This window comes from Salvelinus fontinalis, chromosome 12 (genome assembly GCF_029448725.1).
Source record: "Salvelinus fontinalis isolate EN_2023a chromosome 12, ASM2944872v1, whole genome shotgun sequence".
Taxonomy (NCBI): Eukaryota; Metazoa; Chordata; class Actinopteri; order Salmoniformes; family Salmonidae; genus Salvelinus; species Salvelinus fontinalis.
The window spans coordinates 49,192,217-49,216,628 of NC_074676.1; the positions used below are offsets into that span (position 1 = coordinate 49,192,217).

General features: G+C 42.5%; 2 protein-coding genes across 3 annotated transcripts; one reads left to right on the forward strand and one right to left on the reverse strand.

The window, feature by feature from the left end:
* Nucleotides 1-1,200: 1,200 nt before the first annotated feature.
* Nucleotides 1,201-16,043, forward strand: LOC129867561 (zinc finger and BTB domain-containing protein 37-like). Its single transcript, XM_055941042.1, has 4 exons — nt 1,201-3,798; nt 3,981-4,984; nt 5,385-5,484; nt 8,126-16,043. The coding sequence occupies exons 2-4, from the start codon at nt 4,005-4,007 to the stop codon at nt 8,627-8,629; spliced, it is 1,584 nt and encodes a 527-aa protein (XP_055797017.1). The 5' UTR covers nt 1,201-3,798; nt 3,981-4,004; the 3' UTR covers nt 8,630-16,043.
* A 3-nt stretch (nt 16,044-16,046) lies between these two features.
* On the reverse strand, nt 16,047-24,351 carry LOC129867562 (antithrombin-III-like). 2 transcript variants are annotated; one of them, XM_055941043.1, is made up of 7 exons: nt 24,205-24,295; nt 18,792-19,161; nt 18,277-18,492; nt 17,299-17,436; nt 16,941-17,159; nt 16,604-16,843; nt 16,047-16,330 (listed from the first exon to the last, which is right to left on the reverse strand). In XM_055941043.1, exons 2-7 carry the CDS (start codon nt 19,158-19,160, stop codon nt 16,154-16,156), a joined length of 1,359 nt encoding a protein of 452 aa, XP_055797018.1. In that variant the 5' UTR covers nt 19,161; nt 24,205-24,295; the 3' UTR covers nt 16,047-16,153. The 2 variants fall into 2 exon arrangements, with proteins under 2 accessions (XP_055797018.1, XP_055797019.1); XM_055941044.1 differs by lacking the exon at nt 18,792-19,161 and having other exon boundaries at nt 24,205-24,351.
* Nucleotides 24,352-24,412: the final 61 nt, after the last annotated feature.

The window sequence follows — 24,412 nt, forward strand, 5'->3', positions numbered from 1 at the left end:
CATGCCCTTGTAACCTTGTGAATCTAAGGTAAACAAAACCAACAACATTAGACAAAGGGTCAGGTTTGAGTTTGTGTCCAGGGGTTGTGAAGCTGGAAACAATGTGTGTCCATGTCGGTTTTATTGAGCCTTTGGTGAGTGTACTGTATTAGGCTTCTTTCTTTTCTGATTCCAATCGTTTTACCATCAAGTGATTTTGTTTTGATTCCTGAAATAAATATTACACTGTTATCATCTGCAAAAACGAGTAAATCGTAATGTGACAGCCGTCTCTCTGCTGTGCTGTCTCAAGGTACTGGATATACTTTACAGAATGTTGTTATTTGCACTTTGCTTTTCTTTGCACTGTTTCGGCCGTTGAAACCAACTATAGAAAGAACTATCAAAAATAACCCAGCAAGGAAGTAAGAAAGGATCCACTAATTACAAGTTGTTGGGGTAATCCGAGTAACCCAAACCATTAGGTTAATCACGAAGCCCAGCAGCACTTGGTCAAAATAACCCAACATGTGTTCTATGCCACATTGACCCAGCGCTGCGTTCGTGAAATAACCTAAAATGGGTTGTTAAACACATACATTTTGGGGTGCACATTTGGTGAGTGTCCAGTTCTGTGTATTACTGTTTAAATATAAATATTACACTATTTTTAGTGTTGACTGTAAATGCACAGGTTGTGCTTATGGATAACACAGTAGAGGTGAACTGTATACCCCACACCAACCACACCACCAGTTGTAGGGTGGACAGGGGTGGAATTAATTTCGATCAGATTCCTTGTAAACACAACATGACTATAACTAACCCATAGCCTATGAAATCCCTATTCGACAATTACTACTACTCCCATCACTACTGCTGCTGCAGTGCTTGTTGTAGCGCTGAGTGGACATAGGAACAAAGTGCATTTTGTGGCTTATAAAAGTGTTAAATACAAAGTGTTGACAGTGCTGAGTAAGAACTTCAACATAAACTCACTCATAAAACATTTTTGCTGTATTCGTTGACAGTCTCTCTAGTCATTGTTTTAAAAGTTTTGAAATTATCACAGTATTAACTGCTGTAGCTTTCTTTTATGCCTGCTACGTTACTGCATGTACTTCACCAGAGCCATCCGACTGGCCAGCGGTAGGCCTATAGTGCACTTGATTTGCTCTCTTTACCCGCCGGGAAGGAAGAGACACATGAAATGGTTCAAAATGGTAAAAGTTCGCCTACACGGCACACAGGGAAGCCGAATCGGGTACACCTACTGTCAACAGCCCCAGACGAATAATAGGAACACAAGGCTTTATCGTTGTTGTTTTTTACAGAAATGTTTGGTGATCGACTAGGAATGCCTTGGAGATCGACCAGTGGATCGCGATCGACCGGTTGGTGACCAATGCTCTAGAAAGTTGAGTGAAGTTCAATCTCATGCTTTTCTCTGTGGGCTGACATTTCTGTACGGCAGTTCCGGGGAGCTGTGTGGCAGTCTTAGAGGGAACATTGCTGATGATTCAACCATAAACGCATCAGCAACCACAGCTAATGAAGTCAATGAAACCCTTAACAAAGAGTTGTCGTCTGTTTTGGAATGGGTGGCCAGTAATAAACTGGTCCTGAACATCTCTAAAACTAAGAACATTGTATTTGGTACAAATCATTCCCTAAGTTCTGAATCTGGTAATGAACGGTGTGGCTGTTGAACAAGTTGAGGAGACTAAATTACTTGCCGTTACCTTAGATTGTAAACTGTTATGGTCAAAACAGATTCAATGGTTGTAAAGATGGGGAAAGGTTTGCCCGTAATAAAGAGATGCTCGGCTTTGACACCACACTCCACAAAGCAAGTCCTGCAGGTTCTAGTTTTATCTTATCTTGATTATTGTCCAGTCATATGGTCAAGTGCTGCAAAGACCTGGTTAAGCTGAAGCTGGTCCAGAACAATTACACACGAAACTGACACACACACACTTACCCCACTAGATATGCCACCAGGGGTCTTTCACAGTCCCCAGGTCCAGAACAAATTCAAGGAAACATACAGTATTAAACAGAGCCATGAGTGCATGGAACTCCCATCTTATGTAGCACAAGTGAACAGAAAACCTGGTTTAAAAAAAACAAATAAAGCAACACCTCACGGCACAACGCCTCTCCTACGTGACCTACTTGTTGTGTGTATGTATTGACATGCATGTGTAACTGATGTATTGTGTGTGTGCATCTATATGCATGTTTTGAAATGTATGTAAATTGTAAAGTCTTTTGTCTGTAATGTCTTTTTCATTACACGTCGGACCACAGTAAGACTAGCTGTCCCAACTGGCGTTGGCTAATGGGATCCGACGGGGACCAGTACGAAAAAAGTATCAAAATGTAGGCACTCACTACTGTAAGTCGCTCTGGATAAGAGCGTCTGCTAAATGACTAAAATGTCAATAAAAATCCTAATAAATAAAATAAAATCCTCAACTGTCAATTAAGCAACTTTTGGGCTCCCGAGTGGGGCGGCAGTCTAAGGCACTGCATCTCAGTGCTAGAGGCGTCAATACAGACCCTGGAACGATTCCAGGCTGTATCACAACCGGCCGTGATTGGAAGTAGGGTTAGGGTTTGGCCGGGGTAGGCCGTCATTGTAAATAAGTATTTATTCTTAACAGACTTGCCTAGTTAAATAAAGGTTAAATTAAAAAACAACTACCAAGCGCTGAAAAAAACGAAGGAACCAGCGATATTTATAACTAGTTCATCAAGATAATTAATCTGTGTATTTTACAGTGGGAGTAAATAAAACACAGTGGCAGAACAAGCAAGGAGTTGGGCAAAGCCAAGCACGAGCTCACGAGATCCTATTGGCTCGTTGTAGCATGTATTTGCATATCTTAAAACTTTGACATAGCGTCAAGTCTATGAAACTTAGTGAACTTGTTCGTAAAATATTTTAGTTTTGGGAACATAAAAATGTATTGAGATCAGATGTTTAATCGATGAGAAAATTACCTGAATGTCGGCCCAGTTTTACCTAGTTCCATCCTCTCACTACCCGCGACTGGACTTCCTCTCACTACCATATTTGGTGTTGAGAAAACGTTCTGAACGTACCCTTCAGCGTTATAGCCCCTATGACGTATCTGAGTTAACCCTTCGTTTGCGCCATAAACATCTATTTGACTTCAAGGTATTGCATTCTGGGAACCGATGTTATTTTATCCCGCGTCTTTTCTGTTCTCTAACGACTTGTCCATTAGAAGAGAACACTACTTCCCATAATGCAAATGTAGTCCCCCCCCCAGTCAAAGTTGGTCCGTCTGCTGAGAAATGAAATTGGAAAATGAGAGCAGCGAAAGGAGTAACCGAGGAGATAAAATTGAAAATATTGCACATTGACATCAAATATGCGACAGTACCGCAGTTGTATTAGCGACGGTTCGTTATGACAGACGTTGCACGGTGTTCTGTCTTGCTCCGTTTTTGTTAGCTATATGGATGTTGAACTAGCTGGCTAGCCACCTCCCTGTCACGAGCAACGCCGGGGTGTATTCTTCGTTTAGACTTCGGTTCATCACCGTACTGCATGTTGCAGTGGCCGAAAGGAGGGCCAGGGCTCGGTTATAGCATTTGAGATTCACCGCTGTACAAGAGCATCAGTTCACAACATTTGTCAACAATGCACAACTCGTTGCAAGCTATAATTATTTCCATCTTTTATGCAAGTTAGCCAGTCAGCAGTTAATATTATGGCACAGTACAGAAATTAATAGCCAGTAACATTTCAGTGCCGTGGTACAAGTGCAGGTGGTGCATTCCGAAAAGGTATGCAAGTTGTCCTCTAGCAAAGTTCTTGGTTAGGTTGTCAAACAGTTAAGCTGTATGTCTCCAAGTTTCCAACTTGTCAATATTCTTTTTGTGTACATGAAGTAATATAAGAGTGATTTTTTTCATTATTGTATCATATATATAGCTAGATAATTATCATGTCCCTTCCCTCTGCACAGTGATAAGGGATCATACACGGCAGGATGGAGCGAGGAGGCACCATGGAGCGAGCAGGTAGCATCCAGCTGGACGTCCCTGAATTTAGCAACTCTGTGCTGTCCCAACTGAACCAGCTGCGTATGCAGGGGCGGCTGTGCGACATAGTGGTGAACGTGCAGGGCCAGAGCTTCCGTGCTCACAAGGTTGTGTTGGCTGCCAGCTCCCCTTACTTCCGAGACCACATGTCACTGGGCCAGATGAGCACTGTGTCCCTGTCAGTCATCCGCAACCCCTCGGTGTTTGATCAGCTCCTCTCATACTGCTACACCGGGAGGCTATGCCTGCAGCTGGCAGACATCATCAGCTACCTGACGGCCGCCAGCTTCCTGCAGATGCAGCACATCATTGACCGCTGCACGCAGATCCTGGAGGGCATCCATCTAAAGATCAGCCTGGCGGAGGAGGAGCTAGGGGCCGGAGGGGGGCACAGGGGGGCTGGGAGCTTGGAGGAAGGAGGAGGAGGTGGGGTAGGAACATCAGGGTGCTCCGTAAGCCCGCGCCACAGCAGCCCCAGGGTTCTGGGCCCTCAAGGAAGCAGAACCCGAGGTGCCATGGATATCCGAGAGGTGGGAAGCCCAGCGGGGGAGTCCATGAGCCCCCAGATGGTGGAGAACAGTGGGCTGGGCCCGGAGGGTCTGCCTGGGGGGGTGGAAGTGGGCAGCAGGCTGGGGAAGGAGCCCATACTGCGCATCAATCGGGCCGGCCAGTGGTACGTGGAGGCAGAGTCGGAGAGGGGGAGCGGCGGTGAAGAGGGGGAGTCAATGAGGGTGGTGGATGGTTTGAGGATAAAGACGGAGAGGATGGAAGAGTGGACGGGGGCTGATACCCAGGAAGAAGGGAGCGGGGCGGAAGAGGGAGCAGCCATGATGATTGACACGTCCGGGTGCAGCTCGCTGGTGCAGGAGGGTATTGTCACGGGGGCCAAGAGCTCTCAGCCCTCCAGCAGCTTCAGTGAGACTGAGAGGTGGGTACAAGTTCCAGGGAAGCAGTCACTTTATATAATATATATGCCATTTAGCAGACACTTTCATTCAAAGTGACTTAGTCATGTGTGCATACATTTTTTTCCTATGGGCAGTCCCGGGAATTGAACCCACTATCTTGGCATTGCAAGAACCATGCGCTACCATCTGAGCTACACCATATAAAAGGAGTGTGCATGCACGTTTTAAACTGAAGTAAAATTCAGTACAAAGTACCTCAGAAAAGCACTTTGGGTAACATTTTAAGATTATTGAGTGAAAATTCTATACAAAAGCAGCCTACTATATGTATTGCTAATGGAAGATGGAGTGCTAAGGTAAATGGCTCAGTGGACTTGCCTGCTGAAGAGGTTTGAGGATCAAGTATCTTTGTCCTGTCAGGTTTAGTCCTACTGGCAGTGTGGTGGTGATGGCAGAGAGACCGAGAGCCAAGTGTGAGTCACCCAGCAGAGTAGACGACCAGTGCCATCCCAACTCGCAGGTATGTGTCACCCTCATCGACTGGTATCCTACCCTGGTGGTCAGCACTCTGCATTTCCAAAGTCCACCATACAACGCTAGTCCAAAAAAAAGCTAGCTTTCAGTCCAGGTGCAATCAATGATCTTTTAAGGTCTCAAGGGAGGTTATGGATTAGTACACTAGCCTGTTACATACTCAATGACTATAGCACTGAGCCGCGTACTCTATGATTAAGGGGTTTACTACTAAGGGGAATCATGCATGTTGTGTGCATTCCTCATGGACACGTACAAACATAGAGGTGATGATGATGATGCAGGCCCTGTGAACAACTCCTTAATCTGGCCCTGTGGAAAGTCCTTAATTAGATTTCAGAAATACTCCATAATACAGGAAGAGAAGACTTTCCCCAACACCTATGACATCAGCTTATATTAAGGGTCTTAATTAAGACATAACTATTATGGGAACCCATGACAGAAGTGTGGTACCTTCGACAACAATTCCAACTGCAAATACAGTGCCTTGCAAAAGTATTCATCCCCCTTGGCGTTTTTTTCCTATTTTATTGCATTACAACCTGTAATTTAGATTGATTTTTATTTGGATTTCATGTAATGGACATACACAAAATAAAAATAAAAACTTGTTTCAAAGAATGATATAAATAAAACGGAAAGTGGTGCGTGCATATGTATTCACCCCCCCCCCCCCTTTGCTATGAAGCCCCTAAATAAGATCTGGTGCAACCAATTACCTTCAGAAGTCACATAATTAGTTAGATTGCACACTTGGACTTTATTTAAGTGTCACGTGATCTCAGTATATATACACCTGTTCTGAAAGGCCCCAGAGTCTGCAACACCACTAAGCAAGGGGCACCACCAAGCAAGTGGCACCATGAAGACCAAGGAGCTGTCCAAACAGGTCAGGGACAAAGTTGTTGTAGAGAAGTACAGATCAGGGTTGGGTTATAAAAAAAATATCAGAAACTTTGAACATCCCACGGAGCACCATTAAAGACTATGGCACCACAACAAACCTGCCAAGAGAGGGCTGCCATCAAAACTTACGGACCAGTCAAGGAGGGCATTAATCAGTTAGGCAACAAAGAGACCAAAGATAACCCTGAAGGAGCTGCAAAGCTCCGCAGCGGAGATTGGAGTATCTGCCCATAGGACAACTTTAAGCCGTACACTCCACAGAGCTGGACTTTACAGAAGAGAGGCCAGAAAAAAGCCATTGCTTAAAGAAAAAATAAGCAAACACGTTTGGTGTTCGCCAAAAGGCATGTGGGAGACTCCCCAAACATATGGAAGAAGGTACTCTGGCCAGATGAAACTAAAATTGAGCTTTTTGTCCATCAAGGAAAACGCTATGTCTGGCACAAACCCAACACCTCTCATCACCCCGAGAATACCATCCCCACAGTGAAGCATGGTGGTGGCAGCATCATGCTTTGAGGTTGATTTTCATCGGCAGGGACTGAGAAACTGGTCAGAATTGAAGGAATAATGGATGGCGCTAAATACAGGGAAATTCTTGAGGGAAACCTGTTTCAGTCTTCCAGAGATTTGAGACTGAGACGGAGGTTCACCTTCCAGCAGGACAATGACCCTAAGCATACTGCTAAAGCAACCCTCGAATGGTTAAAGGGGAAACATTTAAATGTCTTGGAATGGCCTAGTCAAATCCCAGACCTCAATCCAATTGAGAATCTGTGGTATGACTTAAAGATTGCTGTACACCAGTGGAACCCATCCAACTTGAAGGAGCTGGAGCAGTTTTGCCTTGAAGAATGGGCAAAAATCCCAGTGGCTAGATGTGCCAAGCTTATAGAGACATACCCCAAGAGACTTGCAGCTGTAATTGCTGCAAAAGGTGGCTCTACAAAGTATTAACTTTGGGGGTGAATAGTTATGCATGCTCAAGTTTTCAGTTTTGTTTGTCTTATTATTTGTTTCACAATAAAAAATATTTTGCATCATCAAAGTGGTAGGCATGTTGTGTAAATCAAATGATACAAACCCCCCAGAAATCTATTTTAATTCCAGGTTGTAAGGCAACAAAATAGGGGAAATGCCAAGGGGGTGAGTACTTTCTCAAGCCACTGTAGCAATTATACACACTGAGTGTACAAAACATTAGGAACGACTTCCTAAAATTGAGTTGCACCACCTTTTGCCCGCAGAACAGCCTCAATTCATCGGGGCATGGACTCTACAAGGTGTTGAAAGCATTCCACAGGGATGCTGGCCCATGTTGACTCCAATGTTTCCCACAGTTGTCAAGTTGGCTGGATGTCCTTTAAGTGGTGGACCATTCTTGATGCACACGGGAAACTGTTGAGGGTGAAAAATCCAGCAACGTTGCACTTGAAACAAAATGTTGTGCCTGGCACCTACTACCATACCCTGTTCAAAGGCACTTAAAAAGTTTGTCTTGCCCATTCACCCTCTGAATGGCACACACAATCCATGTCTCAAGGCTTAAACATCCATCTTTAAGTGCATTTAACAGGTGACATCAATACGGGATCATAGTTTTTACCTGGTCTGTCTGTCATGGAAACAGCAGGTGTTCCTAATGTTTTGTACAGTGTACATCTAGTGTTACAATGAGTGTTGACAGTCTTGAGACGTACCTCTTGTTTGTCTTTCAGGGGGAGGAGCAGGCTGTGTTGGGCGGCTACGAGGAGTACCTGCGTGAACAGGTGGCTGACCGCTGGTGCCACTACAACCCTCGACTCACCTGCATCTACTGCTGCAAGTCCTTCAACCAGAAGGGCAGCCTGGACCGCCACATGAGGCTGCACATGGGCATCACACCTTTCGTGTGCCGCATCTGTGGCAAGAAATACACCCGCAAGGACCAGCTCGAGTACCACATCCGCAAGCACACAGGAAACAAGCCCTTCCATTGCCATGTCTGCGGGAAGAGCTTCCCCTTCCAGGCCATCCTCAACCAGCACTTCCGCAAGAACCACCCGGGCTGCGGCCCTCAAGAGGTGGCCCACAGCGCCTCCCCAGAGACCACCACTGTCTCTTCCCGGGGGGAGCAGAACGAGGAGGGGTCGCCCAGCCAGGAGGAGCCAGATGGGGGTGGAGGTGGGGCCTCTTTCAGAGAGGGTGTCCAGGCCTCTGTCTCCACCACTGGGCCTGATTGACCCAGTGGACCAGGGAGGGAGATGGTTGGGGTATAGGAGGACAGGGTATAGGTTAGGTTAATGGTTTGTACTCTCCTGCCAGGGGAGGAAAGACAATGTATGTTGAAGTTGCTTCAAAGGAAAGGATAAAAAGGGGGAGGTCAGAAGGTCAAGTCCATCCAGGATGGGATTTTTATAAGCATTTTTTTTTTTTTTTTATCCTTAGACTAAACCGCAGGGACAGGAGAACGAAGCAACAGAGTAGTTTGATATGGCACTTCGTAATATGTCGTTATTTATAAATGATATTCCTGCTTTAAACCATATCTACCTTCACAATACAAACATGAACAGATTAAGCCAACACATGAAGAAATGCCACACACTCCCAATAACCTCACAACACTGAATGCAGTGGTTTTTATTTGACTATTTTCTTATGTTACAGTTTTATTATTTTGTATAATAACTACATACAATTTCAATTCTTGCATTTTGTCTTGAGACAATCTTGAACAGATGGGGGTCAGTGATAATCAGACTCTTCTTCATACATTATATGGGCAATTCCACGGTTAGAGTCAGTTCTACGGTTGCTCATGGTTTTCACATAAAAATGTATGTCAAACAAAAAGCAATGGTTGCAAAGTTAAACAAACCATACACATTTTTACACAAGGACTACTTTTAACAATTTCCAATTTTACAAAAACACATTTACTTGAGGTAATAAAAACATTTACTTGAACAGTGCAGAGGCAAAGTTTGGTATCAGAATGACAGCACCAACAGCACAAACCGTCATTCTGTTACCAAACTTTGCATCTGCTCAAGTAAATTTATTTTTGTCAAATGTTCTGTGTAATTTGTTAAGTAGCCCTTGTACATAGTTGTATGGTTTGTTTACAGAGAGCATCACTATTACTGTGGAATTGCCCATGTGCCAGAATGGCTTAAAAATGAATTCCACATGAATAGTAGATATGGCGCAGTGAACAAAACCAGTTAATTTTGTTGAGTAATGAGTACAATTATGAAAATAAGACTGATGTCTGTCTTATGACGATTTTATGTCATGCGTCTTAACACGGCTAAATGTATTCAGAAGTATACCATTATTTAATCAGTGCAACACTTTTACAATGTATTAAGATATTGGCAAAGGTAAGAGGCCTTTTAAAGAGGACTCTTGTTAATCCATATGTATTTGACCCATACCTCCATATTCTTTAACCAGCTGCTGAATGCATACTTCTATACAGGAACACAGGAAACTCAGTTTTTATTTTATTTTTTAACCTCAGATAAGCTACAATAAAACTCTCTTACCTCTCACACATCACTACGCAATACAGCTCTGCTCCAAGGAGATTGGTCGATGCACTCAGTTGAATTTACAGTATGTTCTAATTTTTCTGTTGTGGTTAACTACCTTTTTTATAAGTGACAGTTTTTTTTGCATAAGCGCATCTTCTGAACATTTTTATCTAGCTCTGACAATGTATCTGGAGGATGTAGAGACAAGATTGTAATGGAGGACACTCATATCGCTATTGGGGGTGTCCTAAGGAGGAGACATGAGACTCTGCAGCTGAACTGTAGTACCACCCAAGAGAAAGACTCTGCAGCTGAACTGTAGTACCACCCAAGAGAAAGACTCTGCAGCTGAACTGTAGTACCACCCAAGAGAAAGACTCTGCAGCTGGACTGTAGTACCACCCAAGAGAAAGACTGCAGCTGAACTGTAGTACCACCCAAGAGAAAGACTCTGCAGCTGAACTGTAGTACCACCCAAGAGAAAGACTCTGCAGCTGAACTGTAGTACCACCCAAGAGAAAGACTCTGCAGCTGAACTGTAGTACCACCCAAGAGAAAGACTCTGCAGCTGAACTGTAGTACCACCCAAGAGAAAGACTCTGCAGCTGAACTGTAGTACCACCCAAGAGAAAGACTCTGCAGCTGAACTGTAGTACCACCCAAGAGAAAGACTCTGCAGCTGAACTGTAGTACCACCCAAGAGAAAGACTGCAGCTGAACTGTAGTACCACCCAAGAGAAAGACTCTGCAGCTGAACTGTAGTACCACCCAAGAGAAAGACTCTGCAGCTGAACTGTAGTACCACCCAAGAGAAAGACTCTGCAGCTGAACTGTAGTACCACCCAAGAGAAAGACTCTGCAGCTGAACTGTAGTACCACCCAAGAGAAAGACTCTGCAGCTGAACTGTAGTACCACCCAAGAGAAAGACTCTGCAGCTGGACTGTAGTACCACCCAAGAGAAAGACTGCAGCTGAACTGTAGTACCACCCAAGAGAAAGACTCTGCAGCTTGTCTGTAGTACCACCCAAGAGAAAGACTCTGCAGCTGTTCTGTAGTACCACCCAAGAGAAAGACTCTGCAGCTGAACTGTAGTACCACCCAAGAGAAAGACTGCAGCTGAACTGTAGTACCACCCAAGAGAAAGACTCTGCAGCTGAACTGTAGTACCACCCAAGGTAAAGACTCTACAGCTGTTCTGTAGTACCACCCAAAAGAAAGACTCTGCAGCTGAACTGTAGTACCACCCAAGAGAAAGACTCTGCAGCTGAACTGTAGTACCACCCAAGGTAAAGACTCTGCAGCTGAACTGTAGTACCACCCAAGAGAAAGACTCTGCAGCTGAACTGTAGTACCACCCAAGAGAAAGACTCTGCAGCTGAACTGTAGTACCACCCAAGAGAAAGACTCTGCAGCTGTTCTGTAGTACCACCCAAGAGAAAGACTCTGCAGCTGTTCTGTAGTACCACCCAAGAGAAAGACTCTGCAGCTGAACTGTAGTACCACCCAAGGTAAAGACTCTGCAGCTGAACTGTAGTACCACCCAAGGTAAAGACTCTGCAGCTGTTCTGTAGTACCACCCAAGAGAAAGACTCTGCAGCTGAACTGTAGTACCACCCAAGGTAAAGACTCTGCAGCTGAACTGTAGTACCACCCAAGGTAAAGACTCTGCAGCTGTTCTGTAGTACCACCCAAGAGAAAGACTCTGCAGCTGAACTGTAGTACCACCCAAGAGAAAGACTCTGCAGCTGAACTGTAGTACCACCCAAGAGAAAGACTCTGCAGCTGTTCTGTAGTACCACCCAAGGTAAAGACTCTGCAGCTGTTCTGTAGTACCACCCAAAAGAAAGACTCTGCAGCTGAACTGTAGTACCACCCAAGAGAAAGACTCTGCAGCTGAACTGTAGTACCACCCAAGAGAAAGACTCTGCAGCTGTTCTGTAGTACCACCCAAGGTAAAGACTCTGCAGCTGAACTGTAGTACCACCCAAGAGAAAGACTCTGCAGCTGAACTGTAGTACCACCCAAGAGAAAGACTCTGCAGCTGTTCTGTAGTACCACCCAAGGTAAAGACTCTGCAGCTGAACTGTAGTACCACCCAAGAGAAAGACTCTGCAGCTGAACTGTAGTACCACCCAAGAGAAAGACTCTGCAGCTGAACTGTAGTACCACCCAAGAGAAAGACTCTGCAGCTGAACTGTAGTACCACCCAAGAGAAAGACTCTGCAGCTGAACTGTAGTACCACCCAAGAGAAAGACTCTGCAGCTGAACTGTAGTACCACCCAAGAGAAAGACTCTGCAGCTGTTCTGTAGTACCACCCAAGAGAAAGACTGCAGCCCACTGATGCTACAGATGTCCCATCACCAAAGGATAGACATGCTTGCTACAGTGGAGTGTGTTCCACTGGAAATCAATCATTAAGAAGAGGAGGCATCCAAAGGAATTGAGAGGACAAGCCAAGGGTCGTATTTCCCTCCCTCGCAGGGAGGCCAAAATAACTACGCCAAGCACTTCAATTAAGGAGGGGTTTGAAATAATTACATTTTTAAAGAAATATGTGAAAGATATATCGCAAATTGAATTTAACTTAAAACATTGTTTTTATACAGATAAAGGGTAGCACAGTGGATTGGCCGTTTATTTTCTTTTTGTTTTAGAACTGAATCATTTGTGGGTGTGACGGGAGTTTTTAATGAATGGGTGTGACGGGAGTTTTTAATGAATGGGTGTATGCAAGTGAAAAACGTTTACTGATTTGTCCACTGGGTTTTTCTTATCTGAACTGAGAATGCATTACACATCACCACAGTACACCTCGGTTAATATTCGTCAGACAAAAACAGATCAACATTCTTTATAAATATCAGGTATTTTTGTTTACTGTTTTTAAGTTTACTCTGTTTGTACGTAACATTTAAGGGGTTTTAGATAACCATGGAGCTTGGGCTACCTGCAGAGAAATCTTACAGCAAGCCTTATTTAGCAAGTGCAGCTTAACGAAGATTAAATGTATACTGAACTAAAATATAAATGCAATATGCAACAATTTCAAAGAGTTTACTGAGTTACAGTTCCTATAAGGAAATCAGTCAATTTAAATGAATTCAGTTGGCCCTAATCTATGGATTTCACATGAATGGGCAAGGGTGCAGCTGTGGGTGGGCCTGGGAGGGCATAAACCCACCCACTGGGGAGCCAGGCCCAGCCAATCAGAAATAGTTTTTCCCCACAAAAGGGCTTTATTACAGACAGGAACACTCCTTAGTAACCCCCCCCAAATGATCCCGTAGATGAAGAAGCCGGATGTGGAGGTCCTGGGCTGGTGTGGTTACACATGATCTGCGGTTGTGAGGCCGGTTGGACGTACTGCCAAATTCTCTAAAATTACGTTGGAGGTGGCTTATGGTAGAGAAATGAACATTCAATTCTCTGGCAACAGCTCTGGTGAACATTCCTGCGGTCAGCATGGCAATTTTACGCTCCCTCAAAACTTGAGACATCTGTGGCATTGTGTTGTGCGACAAAACTACTCATTTTAGAGTGGCCTTTTATTGTCCCCAGCAGAAGGTGCACCTGTGTAATGATCATGCTGTTTAATCAGCTTCTTGATATGCCACACCTCTCAGGTGGATGGATTATCTTGGCAAAGGAGAAATGCTCACTAACGGGGATGTAAACAAATTTGTGCAAACGATTTTAGAGAAATAAGCTTTTTGTGCCTATGGAACATTTCTGTGATCTTTTATTTCAGCTCATGAAACATCAGACCAACACTTTACATGTTGTGTTTATATTTTGTTCATTGTATGCATTGATAACATGTGTTTTATTTTTTAAGTGAAGACGCACGTCCTCATGGAAGTAGCAATGCAGCTGTTATCTTATATTGAAACTAGGGATGCACGAATTTGGAAATTCTTGGTCAATAACCAATATTTTCTTGTCCATGATGGCTGATACTGATATGACATTACAAATATTGTGTGAACAACTAGCTATTCAATTCATCAAAATACTTTTTTAAAAACTTTTTTTTAAATCAATGAGCAAATGTTGTAAAGATCAAACATTTTCACCTAGAAACACTTTCCAGTGCACCTTGTCATTTTATTGTAGCTCAGATTTAAAGCACTAATCAGCAGTTGAAGCAATAACAAAGTGTGTTCCCCAACCGTGTTTCGGTGAGAAATGAAACCACTCAAATTCATAGACAAAGCTAATGGATGCAAGAACTGACCATCCATGCTTAAAAAAGTATAGTTTAAACCATGTTTTGAGGCTATATAGTGTTTGTTTACATTTACAAACATTGAGTAAAATAATCTTACTTTGGGTTCTGATGGGGTTCGGCATTATGTTATAATCAATGGGTCAATGGGTACATAATTCATTTGAGTACAACAATGTATGTAGCAACTGCAGATTGTCCCTTTAACACCATCCACTATTAGTCCAGTTTTTCAGCCATCATCGATCTATACCGATATGAAAGGCAGATATACAGTATCATGCATCCCTGATTGAAACATAGGTATATTAATACTCATGGTTGTAGCTTGAAGATTCTTTACAATGTGATTGCTTCAGCTAACAAAATTTGAAGATGGTCTTGAATTGTTCAATGATGGAAGATTTATGTGAACATTTTAGTCACACTCACAGTTAATGCTTCTAAGCCAGTGGTCACCAACCTTGGTTCTGGAGAGCTCTAATTATGCTGACTTTAGAATTAAAGCATTAAATTAAAGAATTATAGCATTCCAATGTAGAACTAAAGTGGAATGATTTTAATTGACAGATTTTCAGATACAGTTGATTTCATTCATCTTAGAGGTATAGTACATTACAAACCTTGATGCTGGTAAACCTGGAATCCAGATAGAGAAGTATTTCATCATTATGAAAATGTGTAAAAACTATTGGATTTTTAAACAATTACTATAAAACAACAATTATTATGAAACCGAATACAACTAATTTTGTTAAAAATAATAATTCCCACCAGGTACCGGGTTTGCTTGATTTGAATTTGTTTGAATAGCCTTTTTGGGGGTTTGATCAAGATTTATTGTTTCATGCCTTTTTCTTTGTTTAGAACTAAAATGGCTTTTTATTTTATTTTTAATAAGCTTTAACTGCTTTAAGTGATTATTGATTATTGAACCCTTGTATGTGTATTGTTACTGCTGAATGTAGATCAATGACAGGAACAAGCTCTCGTGAACTAGCCTCTAGTTTGAGCAAATAACAGATTTATGGCGGTTTTCATCGTCTCCACTTACCTCTATCTCCTGTGAAGATCCTTACTAAGCTAGTGAGAGGATGACAATAATACAGATATAGTTTATTAAAGTACTGTCCTGAAAAGTCCTGTTTTGACCCATCTGTCCAACTGTGAAAAACAACATATGAAGCTAAAAAACGTTAAGGAATCCAAACATTTCAGTTACTTTAATGTATGGTCAAGCTGAGCCCATATTTAGCAGTGATGCATGTCTTTGTCATAGGTTTTTAATGCCAAACTTGGGAAAGTTCCTTTATCTATATATTTTCTCAAAATCTTGCCAAATAATGATTTATTAGGTGATATTTAATATATTCTACATTTTGTGCTATTATGTCCTTGTTTTGCTGCTTCATTGAGCTATCGTGTCTTATCAGATATATTCTTTAACAGTTGTCTCAATGTTTATACACAAAGATGCATATGTATATCCAATATGGTTTTGACCACAAAATGCTTACTCCAACAAATCAATAAGCTATGTAATTAACGACTTACAGTAAAATATTATTTGACATTAAAAATATATTGATAAAAACATTATATCTCAAAGGAAATGGAATATATTATATGACAATATTTAAAACGTTTCCTGTCAAGTGAGGTACAAAACCAGCTGTGGTCTTGCAGGTTATATGTGAAGTTTATTTTTATTTTGCATGGTCCTGTTCCTGAAAAAGAAACATTGATTACACTGTAAAGGCCAAAGGTTGATTTGTTATTGTTTTTTATCATGTGAAAATGGGTTACTTCACAATAACCACTATCATTTTCTTCACTAGTACATATTAAAGTACATTCTTCTTAAAGGAAATAAAAATACATCACAAAGTGGTCCACTGTTCATCCCATTTGGTTTATTTTAGATCAATACAGAGATCAGAAGTAGGTAGTTGCATGACATGACAGTTTACATTGGGGAATGACATATCTGAAGTGTGTGATCAGAGGTCACAGGGGTCAGCCACTCGGCCAGTGAACACCATGGTGTTGATGGTGGACTCTCGGATGAGCAGGAGGAAGGGCTTGTCGGCCACAAACAACTCCCGGTTTGAGTTTATGGAACGGCCGACGGCCATTACAGCCGTGGCAGCAGCCGCCTCACTGCCTTCCTCATTCACCTGCAACAGTTGTTTATTCGTTAAGTTACTGGACAAAAATGTTTTGAAAGTTGATCATTTTCATTGATATAATCAAGTGAATAGAGTGCCCCAACCGTGTGCCCCAGCCGATGCACGTTTGATCTGTTCATTTGTTTGTTGACGTTTGTTTCCCCAGCTACTTTTAGTCATGATCATTATGGATTTTTGAATCATGATCCTTATGGATACTGTACATACCTCTATGAATGCTTTATGGAATGGATTTTTGAATCATGATCCTACTGTACATACCTCTAGGAATGCTTTATGGAATGCATCGGAAATGTACAGATCATTCGCCTCATCTTCAAGGATGCCTGGTAGGCTGGCGTCCTTGGGGCTGAAGAGGTCCTCGAGCCCCATGGCCTGCAGTTTCTCCTTCAGACTGAAGCTGTCTTCGATGCGGAAGCGTGGCAGATGCACCGACACTGAGGTTTCCCTCATGTTATGCAGCCAGCCAGTCAGCTTCTTCAAGTCCAGGTTCTCCTCCACCTTAGAACATCATCGGCAGAGCGAAAATTCAGTGTGATATAGTACTGTACACTATAATTGTCAGTGAACAGTGTAAATTATGACAGTAGGCACCTACCTCAGACAGGAGTGTGTCTTTGAGAGGTAGGATCAGCACCATGGTGATGTCATCTCCACGGTACGGCAGCTCCAGCACCTGCACCTTGTCTTCCGTGAACCTGCCGTAGTGGAACTTGGTTTCCTGGTACATCATGGACACTGGGCACGTCTTGGACTTACTCACATAGAAGTCAGCCTTGAAGACATTCTTTTTGTCAAATTTGCTTTTCCACTGACCCTGTGAGACAGCAGAGATGACAGTTGAATGGAAGGAAATGGATGCCTGGGTGGTGGCTATGGAAGGCCGTGGAGGCAAAAATTAAGTAGTTTTGGCTCAAAGGCCCTCCATAGGCAGAGAGGAAATAAACTCAACACACCTTGAAATAGATTGTGTTGACCAGGACCAGCACAGTGTTAGAGTTCAGCGAGTCCTTCGGCAGGGTGTTCTGAATCCTGTTCTCAGTCTTGTTTGCGATCCAATCATTGATGGTCACCCGTGACAATTCTGGCTTCTCCTAAAAGACCCATGGTCACAGAATTGCATTTCTACATGTCTAGAATTACTTTGGTTCAGAAAGACTTTTTCCACAATTTGTTGTGTTACAGCCTGAATTTAAAATGGATAACATTTTGACTTTGTGTCACTGGCCTACTCACAATAGCCCATAATGTCAAAGTGGATCTGTTTTGAGAAATGTTTACAAATGAATAAAAAATGAAAAGCTGTAATGTCTTGAGTCAATAAGTATAGTATTCAACCCCTTTGTTAGGACAAGCCTAAATACGATCAGGAGTAAAAATGTGCTTAACAAGTCACAAAAGCTGCATAGACTCACTGTGTGCAATAAGTGTTTAATATTATTTTTTAACAACTACCTCATCTCTGTACCCCACACATACAATTATCTATCTGTAAGGTCCCTCAGTCGAGCAATGAATTTCAAACAGATTCAACCACAAAGACCAGGGAGGTTTTCCAATGCCTGTAAATAAGATTTCTGTATTTAATTTTTTATACATTTGCAAAAATGTCTAAAAACACGTTTTCACTTTGTCATTATGGGATATTGTGTGTAGATCAATTTTGAATTCAGGCTGTAACAACAAAATGTGGAGTAAGTCAAGGGCTATGACTACTTTCAGAAGGCACTGTAATTACTCAGTTGTGTGACTGCAGATAAATACCATGTAGTAATGGTGCATGTAATTGATTAGACTTAACGCTGTTTCATTATAGTAATAAGTGGTTTAACTCTTGAACACACATTGTTATTAAAGAGTATATAATATCTATTTGTGATGTGTGAAAATGCAAAATGATGCTGTAGGCTATAGACAATGCAAGAGGGAAAGACCTTGAAGTTGAGTGGCATGAGTTTGGCTCCATACACCAGCTCACTGATATTTTGGTAAATCTCATTGAATGCCAGAGACTTTTCTCCAAAAAGACGGTTGGCTGAGATCAGTTCTGTCGTCTTGTCTTTCTTGCGGTACAGACGACAGTTTAGCTTGGCGAAGAAGAAATGCACTTGGTCCGACGTCTTCTCTTTGATTGTGTCAAACTCAAACACCTGAATTGAGATTGAGACAGAGATCAGACATTGGGATGCCCTGAGCTGTTATTGGTTGTTGCCATTCATTTAAAAAGAAAATGTTTATCACTAGAGGAGCAAGAAAGAGTGAACATGTGAATTGATAGAAACCCCACATTTCTAAGTTCTTCCTGCCTAATGTGGATGAAAAAATGCTGAATGAGTCATGTTCTTGTAAATGTATAGTAAGTCTTAATCTTGGTTTTATATTTTGGCTTTTTGATGTTGGTTACCAGGCCTATTTAACAGTCCTGTGGGCTACACTTCAGACCCCTTACATTCATAATCTGTTTTAGCGTGTTGTTGCAGGCGCCCAGCTTGGTCATAGCAAAGGCTGAGGAGATGCTGATAGGGGACATGAAGATGTTTGACTCGCTGGATTTGCCCTGGGCTAGCTGCTTGAACAGGGACAGGGCGAAGCGACTGTTGGCCTTGGACAGCTCCCACACCCGGGGATTGGTGTTCTCAGGGACTTTCTCCGGGATAGCGTCCCCTGTCGGGGCTTCGTCCTCAGGGCTGCGGTAGACGCACCTGGGCTCCAGGGGCACGTCTTTGGGCTTGGCATTGCAGATGTCTTTGAACGCCTGGGAGGTTGACAGCAAGGGCAATAGCAGCCCCAGCGTCCACACAAACTGGGGAAGCCTCATTCTGCGGGGAGAGGGGTCTGGGTCAGGGTATAGCAGGGCAGTGATGGAAAAAGTACCCAATTGTCATACTTGAATAAAAGTAAAGATACCTTAATAGAAAATGACTCAAGTAAAAGTGAAAGTCACCCAGTAAAATACTATTTGAGTAAAAGTCTAAAAGTATTTGGTTTTAAATATACTTAAGTATCAAAGGTAAATGTAATTGCTCAAATATACTTAAGTATCAAAAGTAAAAGTATAAATAATTTCACATTCCTTATATTAAGCAAACCAGATGGCACCATTTTGTTTTTTATTTACGGACAGCCAGGGGCACACTCCAAAATTCAGACATAATTTACAAACTAAGCATTTGTGTTAAGTGAATCTGTCACATCAGATAGTAGGGATGACCAGGGATGTGCTCTTGATAAGTGCGTGAATTGGACCATTTTCCTGTCGAGCTAAGTATTCAAAATGTACTTTTGGGTGTCAGGGAAACTGTATGGAGTAAAACGTACATTATTTTCTTTAGAAATGTAGTGAAGTAAAAGTAAAAAACGTTGTAAAAAATATAAAGCAAAGTACAGATACCAAAAAAAACTACTTATGTAGTACTTTAAAATACGTTTACCTAAGTACTTTACACCACTGTAGCAGGGTTATTCAACTCCTTTGGTCATTGGTCAATGGCTAATTTAGAAACCAGCTGTCTCTGTGGACTCTGGCTGATCGATGGCATGTATCCTGAGTGGTGCAGCGGTCTAAGGCACTGCATCGCAGTCCTAGAGGCGTCACTAGAGACCCGGGTTTGATCCCGGGCTGTATCACAACCGGCCGTGATTGGGAGTCTCATATAGGGGAGCACAATTGGCCCAGCGTCGTCTGGGTTAGGGAAGGGTTTGGCCGGGGTAGGCCATCATTGTACATAAGAATTTGTTCTTAACTGACTTGCCTAGTGAAATAAAATGTAAATGTAGGGATCAATGAAGTATCAGGGGAAGGGGAAACTACCAGACACTGCAGCTCTAGAGGACAGTGCAGCCAAAGACAGGATGAAAATAGGTGGAAACTACTTCTCCAGTAGGAATTCCCGATCACACGTGTAGGCGATGTCATGGCGACGTTGGCTAGCTAAACTCATGCGCAGAAACAAATCATCAGATCTAACTGTCATCTTGCGCCGAACTGTGCATTTGCAGGCCGTCAAATCAAAGGCACTCCTTCAATATAAAGTTGTTTTTGACAAAAGTTTGTCAGTTTGCCACTTTCACAAGGTTAGAGTAATAACATGTTTAACTACTAAAGACATTGGCTCAAATCTAGGTTGAGGCTTTAGGGAGTGGAAAAATTAACTAAAAGGAATACTTTTTCACTTCTCTCATTGACTTCTCAAACCCCAAACCTGGTCTGTTTCGCAAGCGTTCCAGAAAGTCTTGCGAAGTTGCGCCTCTAGGTCTCGAGTAGTGGTTCCCAAAGTTTTTATAGTCCTGTACCCCTTCAAACATTCAACCTCCAATTGCGTAGCCCCTCTAGCACCAGGCAGTGTTGCCAACTCCTCAGTAAGGAAAGTAGCTATTGGCTGTCCTAAAAGTCGCTTGAAGTCGCTAAATGACGTCATCCCCTAATTTGCATAATTGGCCATGTAATTGTGATTGACGCTGTAGGAGAGAGGAAAACGTCGTGGGAGAGACAAAAAGTGAGTAAAAAACACCCTAAATATGTTTAGAACTACAAATAAGCAAGCTGCAGAGAGTGGCACACACAGCAAATAAGAACCAGATATTTAAGGCCATACTCCTCCTTCAGCACTTGATGGACCCCATTGTTAATCCCCGTCATAACAGAGGCATTGTCAGTCCCTATCCCTAGGAGTTTCTCTTTTTTAAGAAAACACTTCTCTAGGAAAGCCACAACAGCACGGGCTATAGATTTGGCATCTCCTCCCTCCAACTCAACAAGCCCCAGAAATGTTGATACAATTGTCTGCTTGGTGTCACTAAAGTACCTTATCACGACCCCCAGGTACTTAGAAACACATCCATGGACTCATCGAAAAGGAGGCTGAAACGCTGGTCACCCACATCTGCGACCAACTTTTTCAGAAAGTATGGTGCTAGAACACCATTAATCATTCCTGTGCACTTTGTCCTGTCCATTTTGAAGTGGGTAGCAGCAGTGGAGTCTGAGAAAGCAGCTCTACATGCTTCTCTGTGATCACATGCCAGCATAGAACAGTGTTCAGCGATAGCTAATTCCAAGGTGGCCTCCGCCTTTTTTGCAGTCATTTCTTTTTAACCATAAATGGCAGCTTGTTTTGGGTGGAACTGTTATAAGGCTTTGCTATTTGAGTATGTTTTTGAGTTGTCATGTGTTTTTTTACATCACTAAGTCTGAAGTAGAAATCAGCCTTACAATACAGGCAGTATGCCCGTGTATCATCTCCAATAAACGGCTTCAACCAGCCTTTGAATTCAGGGTTTGATTCCCACTCCTTTATGTATTTTTGAGTGTACAGTTTAGACTGAGACATGATGAGCTAGCCAGCTAGATGTTTAGCTTATTCACAGAGAGGCACACACAAAGTGGACATGGTGAGTAAGTGACTGAGACTGTGTGAGTCAAATGCAGTGATTTATTTTAGTGCAGAGATTTATTTTAGACAAAGAACATTTTACATTTACAACCCGCCCTGAATGGGCGGGATCAGGCAGCGGCGGCTTCCCGCATGCGCGATTCATTTGCAGTCTGGACGCGGAGGGGTGAACATCTCTTGCTCGGACTGCAGCAGCACCCGCTGCTCGTCGAGAAGAGTAAGAACGATACGTGCTTTCACGTCAGAGTCTCCAATAACACCAGAGAAAGTCGCTAGATTTGTCGCTAGTCAAATTTAAAAAATGTATCGCTAGAGGGGTCTGAATACTCGCTAAATATAGCGATAAAGTCGCTAAGTTAGCAACATTGGCACCAGGGTCAGCGCACTCTTAAATAGATTTTTTTGCCAACATTGTAAGCCTGCCAGACACACACTATACAACACATGTATTAAACATAAGAATGAGTGTAAGTTTGTGTCACAGCCTTGCTACTGGGAAGTGGCAAAGAGCTCTTATAGGAGTTAATTGAAAATTGTGAATAACTAACCACAGGTTAATGTTGGGTTGTATTGGAGAGAGTCTGTCTTAAATCATTTTCCACACACAGTCTGTACCTGTATTTAGTGTTCATGCTAGTGAGGGCCGAGAATCCACTCTCACATAGGTATGTGGTTGTTAAGGGCATCAGTGTCTTAACAGCACAATTTGCCAAGGCATGATACTCTGAGCGCTGCCCAATCCAGAAATCTGGCAGTGGCTTTGATTAAATTCAATTTTCTCAGAACCGCTTGTTACAATTTCAATGAGGCTCTCTTGTACAGATATGATATCGGTAAGTGGACTGGAGGCAGGGCATGAAAGGGATAACAAATCTAGTTGTTTGTGTCATCTGTTTCGGGAAAGTACCTGCCTAATTGCGCACCGCTATATCACATTTGACATTGTCCGTAAACTTGAGTTAATTTGCACACAAAAAAATATAATACGATGGAAAGACCTGTGTGTTGTCCTTGTTAACGCAGACAGAGAAGAGCTCCATCTACTTAATCATACCTTCAATTTTGTCCCGCACATTGAATATAGTTGCGGAGAGTCCCTGTAATCCTAGATTCTGATAATTCAGGCGAGAAAAAACATCACCCAGATAGGCCAGTCTAATGAGAAACTCGTCATCATGCAAGTAGTCAGACAAGTGAAAATGATCGTCAGTAAAGGAAACTTTAAGCTCCTCTCTCAATTCAAAAAACGTGTCAATTACTTTGCCCCTTGATAACCAGTATGTTGTAAAAGTGTTACATGGTCGCTGCCCATATCATTGCATAGTGCAGAAAATACACGAGAGTTCGGGGCCTTACTTTAACAAAGTTAACCATTTTCACTGTATTGTCCAAAACGTCTTTCAAGCTGTCAGGCATTGCCTTGGCAGCAAGAGCCCCCTGTGGATGCTGCAGTGTCCCCAAGTGGCGTTGGGAGCAAATGCTTGCATGCGCATTACCACTCCACTAGGTCTCCCTGTCATGGCTTTTGCACCATCAGTACAGATACCAACATGAGCAGCATCTACATACGGACCGTTAGTGGAATCCCCGCGAGAGTGTATGGGTTAATGTGATTGGATGTTAATTATTTGACTAGGCTACCTGTATTTGACATTGACTAGCGTTGGTATAGTGGTGCTATTTCCCCTAATGCAGAGTCGATCTTTAAGATACCTTGAAATACTGCTGTGTTAATCATTCAAAACAATCAAAATATAATTCCAATAATAGCATGTCATACCATTGGCTTAAACCTGAACGCATTCAATATAACTTTCATCCATCCCCCTCCCTAAGTCACCAGCCGCCACTGCAGCACACATTTTAACCAACACCATAACACTTTTGAAAATAACTTCCACAGTCCAACATTTTCTTCACATCGTGGGAGCCCGCTGTAAAATAGTGAAACGCAAAGTCCAAAAAACGAACCAAAGCAAACACGGGAGCTATCAATTTATGATTGTGATAATTCATAATTTTAAAAGAATTTCCGCCCTGTTAGCTCTCCCAGTACGTGATATTTTAATACCACGTCAGGGGGTATGTTATGGTATCACCTTATCAAAGGCAGCAAACAGTGAGTGGACGTTACATTTTCTTTAACGTGTATAACATTTTATCCAGGTCTTGTAAAGTTCGGAAGCGCAAAACCTCAGGAAATGTATAATTTTGTCAACTCTAGAGTGCCATCTAAGCAAATACACATTGAAAAACAAATAAAAATGTTTAAGTTTGAAGACTTAAAATATATTCTATTTTATGTTGAAGCGTTGAGTTGATCGTGTTTATTCAGCTAGCCATTGAGAAATGAATACCTGTTGCTAGCCTCAATACGTGGGATCTTTGAACATGCAATTATAAGCCAATCTCACCATGGCTTAAACCATATTAAACTCTCCGTAACGATGTTATGAATTGACGCCTTACCTGAGGTAAATTTCCTTGTAAGTAAATGACTGTGTGGAACGTAAAAATATCGGCTGCGATTTGAGCTGGCGAGTCCCTCATAGGGGACAGGGTCAGTGTCCTGCAGTGCGCCGGGGCTGTAGAAAGGACCATTTACTCAGCTCAACCTTTGAAGTATTGATCGTTGGTCCCACATCCTGTGACCCAATGTTCTAATGTTTTCGCAAGT

Coding starts and splice junctions, on each gene's coding strand:
- LOC129867561 (XM_055941042.1), top strand. CDS start 4,005: ATGGAGCGAGGAGGCACCATGGAGCGAGCAGGTAGCATCCAGCTGGAC. Junction 4,985..5,384: donor AGCTTCAGTGAGACTGAGAG/GTGGGTACAAGT, acceptor TTGTCCTGTCAG/GTTTAGTCCTACTGGCAGTG. Junction 5,485..8,125: donor AGTGCCATCCCAACTCGCAG/GTATGTGTCACC, acceptor TTTGTCTTTCAG/GGGGAGGAGCAGGCTGTGTT.
- LOC129867562 (XM_055941043.1), bottom strand. CDS start 19,160: ATGAGGCTTCCCCAGTTTGTGTGGACGCTGGGGCTGCTATTGCCCTTG. Junction 17,437..18,276: donor TCATGCCACTCAACTTCAAG/GTCTTTCCCTCT, acceptor TGGGTCTTTTAG/GAGAAGCCAGAATTGTCACG. Junction 16,844..16,940: donor AAGACACACTCCTGTCTGAG/GTAGGTGCCTAC, acceptor TGATGTTCTAAG/GTGGAGGAGAACCTGGACTT.